Here is a 9058-nt window from a genome sequence, read left to right as displayed (position 1 = left end):
ATAATAGGCTAATACATATAAAACATGCTCCGTATAAATATGAAAAAATAAAATTTAGATGTACAATACTTATAACACATCAAAATATGCTTTAACAAAACTGTATGAAGAATAATAATACGACGAGTCCGCTAAGATGATCTAATGCTCCATTATTCCTAGATCCCTCCATCATCCCCAGTGGACTTTGTTGTCGTGCGTGCGTGGAGCTGGGGCCGGTGTACATGGCCGGCACCGGCAAAAAGGGCAGACATGTTGTGCGTGGCGTTAGTAGGAGGGGTTGGGGTTCCCATCTGGTGGTCAATGTCCTTCCACTCGTGCAATTCCCAACCCAACGTTTGCTTTGTCAGCGCTTGTTGACCAGCACCATCAGCTAGCCTTGATCGATTAACAAAGAGCAGCCGGCCAGCCAACTTTGGCGAGGTCGCCATCACACACACGATCGTTATTCGTTAGCGAGCAGTGGCGGCGCGGTTGCGTTGACGTGGCGCGCACCGGAGCGCGCTGGCGCTGCGGTGCAAATGGGGCACCATCGTCCTAACCCCAACGCAGGCCGCATGCTTCTTCCATGGCGTAATCATTCCTATTCTTTTCCTTGCACTGGAGGATGACTCATGACACGAACCTTCCGGTCCTGGCCTGGCCTGGATCCCCTCCCTATAAAATCCACACGTACGCCGGCTGCTGCTACTCGGACACCAGTCTCGATCGACCCGTCTGCCTTGCCTGCCGCGAGCATTATTAGCGCGTCGATCCAGGTTAGATTACGATCTTCCTTATTACTCCTTCCTTCCCTTTTTGTTTGGAAATGGAACATGATCGTGACCTGGAAAGAGTCTCTCACGACTGATATGTGGTGTGTTTCTCCTACGTACGACGTACGTACCAACTCATTACTTCGAGTATTTTGTCCAGCCCACGTTTGTTTGGTAATCCCGGGCGCGCGGCATTGATGGGTTCCTCCCAGGCGCTTGCTCTGTGGGTGGTGATCACGCACCTCCTCTCCCTTGGCGGCGGCTTCGTAAGCTGCGCCAAGCCGAGCTTCTGGCCGAGCTCGGCCACGCACGACGAGGCCGGCTGCCTCAGCTGGCGCGTCATGGTGGAGGCCAACAACGCGCGGGGCTGGCGTACGGTGCCGGCGCCCTGCGTCGGCTACGTCAAGGCCTACATGACCCGGGGCCAGTACGGCAGGGACCTGGACAGCGTCATGGAGCAGGTGTCCGCGTACGTCGACCAGATCGCCGCCGCCGCCGACGGCCTCGACGCCTGGATCTTCGACATCGACGACACCTGCCTCTCCAACCTGCTCTACTACCAGGCCAAGCGCTTCGGGTACGTGCGTCTCCATTTCCTTGTGTGCAAGTGCAACGAGAGAACGTGTTTTTACTTTCAAGTTTCAAGTAGAGTTAGCAGCCAGCGAATAATATATGATGTGTTTCAGGGCGTACGATCCCATGGCCTTCAAGAAGTGGGCTAGCCAGGGGGCCTGCCCGGGGATACCTCCGGTCCTTGAGCTGTTCGCGGCGCTGCAGGACAAGGGATTCAAGGCCTTCCTTGTCTCCGGGAGGGACGAGGAGACTCTGGGCTCCTGCACGTCCCAGAATCTGGAGTCAGAAGGGTTCTCAGGGTACGAGAGGCTCATGATGAGGTACACTACCAACACCCTCTTGGTGACTTAAACACACACTATTTTTGGTAATAGAGAATCCCTTGCTACTATTCAGAGAGAGGCAAGGTTGATTTCTGGCATAGAACATGATCGGAATGTGTTTGCAGAACTCCCGAGTACCGAGGGCAGAGCTCGTCGGTGTTCAAGTCGGCGATGAGGAAGCAGCTGGTGGACGAGGGCTACAGGATCCGCGGCAACGTCGGGGATCAGTGGAGCGACCTGCAGGGCGACAACGTCGGTGACCGCGTGTTCAAGATACCAAACCCCATGTACTTCGTCCCGTGAAAACACACGGGTCGCCGGAGGCCGGCCACCGGTGTGCTCGCTGCCTGCCTGCCTGCCTGATCGACTAATTCGTAGGCCGTGTAAACAACGGCCGATATGTGGCAAAACAAGCATAGTAGAACTTAAATCATGATAAGTAAATAGGCAGTTTTCCGATTAAATTAATCCATGAATAAATCATGAGCATGACATGGACAACATTGATAACACACTGATTACGATCTAACAGAGCATGTACTACGCACATAGTAGAAACATCTACGCATATCGCTAGTACTGCTACAACAAAAAGAAACATGAGAGAGATAAGTGATGTATACCCTTCAATCGGCCACGCGGTGGTGGTTGCGGTGACAGCACCCGCGGCATCCTCGGCGGCCTTCTTGTCGGCCTCGGCCTTCTCAGCGGCGGCACGGTCGGCGTCGGTCGACATGGTGATGACGAAGATGGTGCGGACGTAGATGAACAGAAGCGAACAGTCGCGTAGTAGCTACCCAAAAACCTAATCGCCCCTCTCCCGTACAGGATCCGGAGAGACGGGTTTCAGAGGTCTGCTCTCCTGTCAACCGTGTACGCGGTGAACGGGATGGAGTCGCCGGCAGCAGCAGCAGCAGAGGAACGACGTGGGCGTGGAAGCGGAGATGGAGATGCGTTTTGGTTTTCGCGGCAGCTAGGGTTGGCAGTGCCCCACATATATATGTGCGGCTGCGCGTGGAGAGACGTGGGCTGAACCCACGTCCAAGTCGGTAGCCCATAATCCGACGTTTCAGATCGTGGCCCTACCTGTCAAAGACTCTTTGTTCCTGACCGGCAAAAAGAAGCGCATAGGAGTGAGCTCGGCTCGGCTCGGCTCAATCACGCGGCGCGGCGCGACGCGTCGTGACGAGGCGAGCGGAGGAGGAGGAGTGCGCGAGGGCCTCATCTCTTCTCAAGCTCCAATAGCACGAGGGAGAGAATCCCTTATAAACCACTCCAACTCTCCTTCCACTTCCGGAGTGGGACTAAACTTCCCACCACCTTGTCATGCCACCTACATGAGCCCTTAAAGATTAAATCTGAAATTGTCATATGAGCTCTAGACCCATCTCATATTTCAACAATCCCCCACCAGATCTCAGGGCCCACTTTGTCCTTTGTTCCAAACGTTGTTTTGATATACCAGCATATCAGTGGAGACTGATTAAGGTTGAGCTCCACCTAGACCAAGTAGCTACACTCCTTCACAACTGAACAATGGACTATGCCTTGAATTGTCAGTTTGGTGTCAAGAAGTTTCACCACAAGTCTCACTGATACGAGGCTGCCGAAGGCCGACCCCTCGGGTGGAGCATATTAGTCACACTCCTGGCCTGTTCATGAGCTTGCTAGAGATCACCCCAATCTCATATACTATGACCAGCAGTCGGGCTCCTATAGGTGTGTTCCTCCAAAGATCGCTCTGTAGGATAGCATCTTGCTTATACATATAAGCCTTGGAACACATTAAGACAACAGTCATCCTTCCATACATTTTTCGAGAGTATTGCATATCCAACGGAGTGGGTTAGTAAAGTTACTCTCCTCAGTTCACCGTTGGCTTGTTTTCCCAGATCCTACTTCACAGGATCTCTGATCACATAGGTTGGGTTACTACCATGGCAACTCATGTGGGTCTCATACCCATCTCCCTTGATGCGCTATCTATCACAACACGTGATAGCCCTTTAGTAAATGGATCTGCCAGATTCTTAGTCGTTTGAATATAATCCAACGCTATCACTCCGGAGTTCCTTAATTTTCTGACAGCTTTCAATCTCATTCTTATGTGTTTGTTGGACTTCATGTTGTCCTTTGAACTCTTCACCTTGACAATAATTGTTTGGTTGTCGCACTTCATAAGGATGGTCAGAACCGGCTTCTCAACCACTGGCAAGTCCATCAACAGATCTTGAAGCCATTCTACTTCGCCACCCGATGTGTCTAATGTTGTTAATTCTGCTTCCATTGTCGATCTTGTTAAGATCGTTTGCTTGCAAGACTTCCAGGAAAAAACACCACCTCCAAGAGTAAACATATACCCAATTGTGGCCTTCATCTCATCAGCATCAGAGATCCAATTCGCATCACTATACCCTTCAAGTACCGACGGGTATCCGGTATAGTGAAATCCATAGTTCATAGTACCTTTCAGATAGCGCATAACTCTCTCAAGAGCACGCCAATGTACATCACCCGGTTTGGAAACAAATCGGCTCAGTTTGCTAATAGCAAATGCGATGTCAGGTCTCGTTGCGCTCGCTAGATACTGGAGTGAACCAACAATATGAGAGTATCTCAATTGATCTATAGCTGTGCCTTTAGACTTTTGAATCAGCACACTAGAATCATATGGTGTTTGAGATGGTTTGCAGTCCGAATATCGAAAGCGACTCAACACCTTCTCAACATAATGGGATTGCAGAAGTGTAATCCCACCCTCATCATCTCTCAATAGCTTGATGTTCAAGATAACATCAGCCACTCCAAGGTCCTTCATCTCAAAGTTCTGAGATAGGAAAGACTTAACCTCCTCGATCAACTTGAGATTAGTCCCAAATATCAGTATATCATCAACATACAAACACAGTATAACTCCTTCGCCCCCACCATAGCGATAGTATACACATTTGTCGGCCTCATTAACAACAAAGCCAACAGATGTCAACGTTTCATTAAACTTGTCATGCCATTGCTTAGGCGCTTGTCTCAGGCCATACAAAGATTTCACCAACTTACACACCTTTCCTTCCTGACCATCCATCACAAAGACATCAGGCTGTTGCATATAGATTTCCTCCTTTAGCTCTCCGTTCAGGAAAGCCGTCTTAATATCCATCTGATGAATGAGAAGACCATGCGAGGCCGCCAACGAGAGTAATACTCGAATGGTGGTCAGTCTAGCCATAGGTGAATAAGTATCGAAAAAATCTTCTTCTTTCTAGGCGTAGCCCTTGGCCACAAGCCTAACCTTGTACTTTTCTATCGTACCGTCGGGCCTAAGCTTCTTCTTGAACACCCACTTGCATCCCAATGGTTTGCAACCATAAGGACGTTCAGTAAGCTCCCAAGTCCCGTTAGCCATGATGGAATTCATCTCGCTACGGACCACATCCTTCCAGTAGTCAGCTTCTGGAGATGCATACGCTTCTAAAATAGAAGTGGGATTATCCTCCACGAGGTATATGAAGAAATCATCACCAAAGGTCTTTACAGTCCTTTGTCTCTTGCCCCTACCAAGGGTTTCCTCATTATCCTCCTCAGGATTTTCATCACATGTTTGATTATAATATTCCATCGGAATGGTAGGTTCAGGAGTCTCCTCAGATTCCTGTCTAGAAGTGCTTTGTACATCTCTCATGGGGAAAATGTCCTCAAAGAATGTAGCATCTTTAGACTCCATAATTTACCGACCTTCATGTATGGTACCTCAGATTTCACTACTAGAAATCTATAGCCAACACTATTCATAGAGTAGCCCAAATTAATGTTGGAAATATGCCCTAGAGGCAATAATAAAAGAATTATTATTATATTTCCTTGTTCATGATAATTGTCTTTATTCATGCTATAATTGTGTTATCCGGAAATCGTAATACATGTGTGAATAATAGACACCAACATGTCCCTAGTAAGCCTCTAGTTGACTAGCTCGTTGATCAACAGATAGTCATGGTTTCTTGACTATGGACATTGGATGTCATTGATACCGAGATCACATTATTAGGAGAATGATGTGATGGACAAGACCCAATCCTAAACATAGCACAAGATCGTATAGTTTGTTTGCTAGAGTTTTCCAATGTCAAGTATCTTTTCCTTAGACCATGAGATCGTGTAACTCCCGGATACCGTAGGAGTGCTTTGGGTGTACCAAACGTCACAACGTAACTGGGTGACTATAAAGGTATACTACGGGTATCTCCGAAAGTGACTGTTGGGTTGACACGGATCAAGACTGGGATTTGTCACTCCATATGACGGAGAGGTATCATTGGGCCCACTCGGTAATGCATCATCATAATGAGCTCAAAGTGACCAAGTGTCTGGTCACGGGATCATGCATTACGGTACGAGTAAAGTGACTTGCCGGTAACGAGATTGAACGAGGTATTGGGATACCGATGATCGGATCTCGGGCAAGTAACATACCGATTGACGAAGGGAATTGTATGCGGGATTGATTGAATCCTCGACATCGTGGTTCATACGATGAGATCATCGAGGAGCATGTGGGAGCCAACATGGGTATCCAGATCCCGCTGTTGGTTATTGGCCGGAGAGTCGTCTCGGTCATGTCTACATGTCTCCCGAACCCGTAGGGTCTACACACTTAAGGTTCGGTGATGCTAGGGTTGTAGGGATATGTATATGCAGTAACCTAAATGTTGTTCGGAGTCCCGGATGAGATCCCGGACGTCACGAGGAGTTCCGGAATGGTCCGGAGGTAAAGAATTATATATAGGAAGTGCTATTTCGGGCATCGCGACAAGTTTCCGGGTCACCGGTATTGTACCGGGACCACCGAAGGGTCCCGGGGGTCCATCGGGTGGGGCCACCTGCCCCGGGGGGCCACATGGGCTGTAGGGGTGTGCGCCTTGGCCTGTATGGGCCAAGGGCACCAGCCCCAAGAGGCCCATGCGCCAAGAGATCAAGAAAGGAAGAGTCCTAAAGGGGGAAGGCACCTCCTAGGTGCCTTGGGGAGGAGGGATTCCTCCCTTGGCCGCCGCCCCCCCTAGGAGATTGCATCTCCTAGGGCCGGCGCCCCCTAGGCTCCCTATATATAGTGGGGGAAGGAGGGCCTCTCACCCCACGCCTTTGGTGCCTCCCTCTCCCTCTCCAACACATCCTCCTCCTCCATAGTGCTTGGCGAAGCCCTGCCGGAGTACTGCAGCTCCATCACCACCACGCCGTCGTGCTGCTGCTGGAGCCATCTTCCTCAACCTCTCCTTCCCCCTTGCTGGATCAAGAAGGAGGAGACGTCACGCTGACCGTACATGTGTTGAACGCGGAGGTGCCGTCCGTTCGGCGCTAGGATCTCCGGTGATTTGGATCACGTCGAGTACGACTTCCTCATCCCCGTTCTTTGAACGCTTCCGCGCGTGATCTACAAAGGTATGTAGATGCAATCATATCACTCGTTGCTAGATGAACTCCTAGATGGATCTTGGTGAAACCGAAGGAAATTTTTTTGTTTTCTGCAACGTTCCCCAACAGTGGCATCATGAGCTAGGTCTATGCGTAGTTCTCTTGCACGAGTAGAACACAATTTGTTGTGGGCGTTGATGTTGTCAACTTTCTTGCCGCTACTAGTCTTATGTTGCTTCAACGGTATTGTGGGATGAAGCGGCCCGGACCAACCTTACACGTACGCTTACGTGAGACCGGTTCCACCGACTAACATTCACAAGTTGCATAAGGTGGCTGGCGGGTGTCTGTATCTCCACTTTAGTTGGAGCAGATTTGATGAAAAGGGTCCTTATGAAGGGTAAATAGAAGTTGACAAATCACGTTGTGGCTTTAACGTAGGTAAGAAAACGTTCTTGCTAGAGCCCTTTTTCAGCCACGTAAAACTTGCAACAACAATTAGAGGACGTCTAACTTGTTTTTGCAGCAAGTGCTTTATGATATGATATGGCCAAAGTTGTGATGAATGATGAATGAAATATATGTGATGTATGAGATGTTCATGCTATTGTAATAGGAATCACGACTTGCATGTTGATGAGTATGACAACCGGCAAGAGCCATAGGAGTTGTCTTTATTTTTGTATGACCTGCGTGTCATTGAGAAACGCCATGTAAATTACTTTAATTTATTGCTAAACGCGTTAGCCATAGTAGTAGAAGTAATAGTTGGCGAGCAACTTCATGGATCATGATGATGGAGATCATGGTGTCATGCCGGTGACAAGATGATCATGGAGCCCCAAGATGGAGATCAAAGGAGCTATGTGATATTGGCCATATCATGTCACTGTTATTATTTGATTGCATGTGATGTTTATCATGTTTTGTACATCTTGTTTGCTTAGAACGACGGTAGTAAATAAGATGATCCCTCATAATAATTTCAAGAAAGTGTTCCCCCTAACTGTGCACCGTTGCGATAGTTCGTTGTTTCGAAGCACCACGTGATGATCGGGTGTGATAAATTCCAACGTTCACATACAACGGGTGTAAGACAGATTTATACATGCAAACACTTAGGTTGACTTGACGAGCCTAGCATGTACAGACATGGCCTTGGAACACAGAAGACCGAAAGGTCAAGCATGAGTCGTATAGAAGATACGATAAACATGAAGATGTTCACCGATGTTGACTAGTCCGTCTCACGTGATGATCGGACACGGCCTAGTTAACTCGGATCATGTTATACTTAGATTACAGGAGGGATGTCTATCTAAGTGGGAGTTCATTGAATAATTTGATTAGATGAACTTAATTATCATGAACTTAGTCTAAAAATATTTACAATATGTCTTGTAGATCAAATGGCCAACGTAGTCCTCAACTTCAACGCGTTCCTAGAGAAAACCAAGCTAAAAGACGATGGCAGCAACTACACGGACTGGGTCCGGAACCTGAGGATCATCCTCATAGCTGCCTGGACTGGGCTACCTTGAGCCTATCGCGAATCAATTTCACTTTTTGTTCAGACTCCTTAATCAAATCCGGTCTAAACAACTGGCGGTCTCCAACTTCATCCCATGACAATGGGGTCCTGCACCTCCTTCCGTACAAGGCTTCGAAAGGGGCCATCTTCAAACTGGATTGATAACTGTTGTTGTAAGAGAACTCTGCATATGGCAAATTGTCGTCCCAACTAGATCCATAATCTAGCGCACAAGCTCTCAGCATATCCTCCAAAATCTGATTGACTCTCTCGGTCTGTCCATCTGTCTGCGGGTGAAAAGTTGTACTGAACTCTAGCCTGGTACCCAAAGTTTCGTGCAACTGATTCTAGAACTTTGAGGTAAACTGGGTTCCTCTATCGGATACAATGCTCCTCGGAACTCCATGCAGACATAAGATCCTGGGCATGTATATTTTTGCCAACTTAGCACTGGTGTAAGTGGTCTTTAC

The 9058-nt window shown here is 48.4% G+C and overlaps 1 protein-coding gene across 2 annotated transcripts; it reads left to right on the top strand.

Annotated features, from left to right (window-relative positions):
* The first annotated feature begins 704 nt into the window (after positions 1-704).
* On the top strand, positions 705-2161 carry LOC119288830 (acid phosphatase 1-like). 2 transcript variants are annotated; one of them, XM_037568360.1, is made up of 4 exons: positions 705-758; positions 916-1332; positions 1442-1648; positions 1777-2161. In XM_037568360.1, exons 2-4 carry the CDS (start codon positions 953-955, stop codon positions 1952-1954), a joined length of 765 nt encoding a protein of 254 aa, XP_037424257.1. In that variant the 5' UTR covers positions 705-758; positions 916-952; the 3' UTR covers positions 1955-2161. The 2 variants fall into 2 exon arrangements, with proteins under 2 accessions (XP_037424257.1, XP_037424258.1); XM_037568361.1 differs by lacking the exon at positions 705-758 and having other exon boundaries at positions 765-1332.
* The last annotated feature ends 6897 nt before the right edge of the window (positions 2162-9058 follow it).

Source organism: Triticum dicoccoides, chromosome 4A (genome assembly GCF_002162155.2).
Source record: "Triticum dicoccoides isolate Atlit2015 ecotype Zavitan chromosome 4A, WEW_v2.0, whole genome shotgun sequence".
Taxonomy (NCBI): Eukaryota; Viridiplantae; Streptophyta; class Magnoliopsida; order Poales; family Poaceae; genus Triticum; species Triticum dicoccoides.
This window is presented reverse-complemented; position numbering and strand designations above follow the sequence as displayed.

Coding starts and splice junctions, on each gene's coding strand:
- LOC119288830 (XM_037568360.1), top strand. CDS start 953: ATGGGTTCCTCCCAGGCGCTTGCTCTGTGGGTGGTGATCACGCACCTC. Junction 1,333..1,441: donor TACCAGGCCAAGCGCTTCGG/GTACGTGCGTCT, acceptor GATGTGTTTCAG/GGCGTACGATCCCATGGCCT. Junction 1,649..1,776: donor TACGAGAGGCTCATGATGAG/GTACACTACCAA, acceptor ATGTGTTTGCAG/AACTCCCGAGTACCGAGGGC.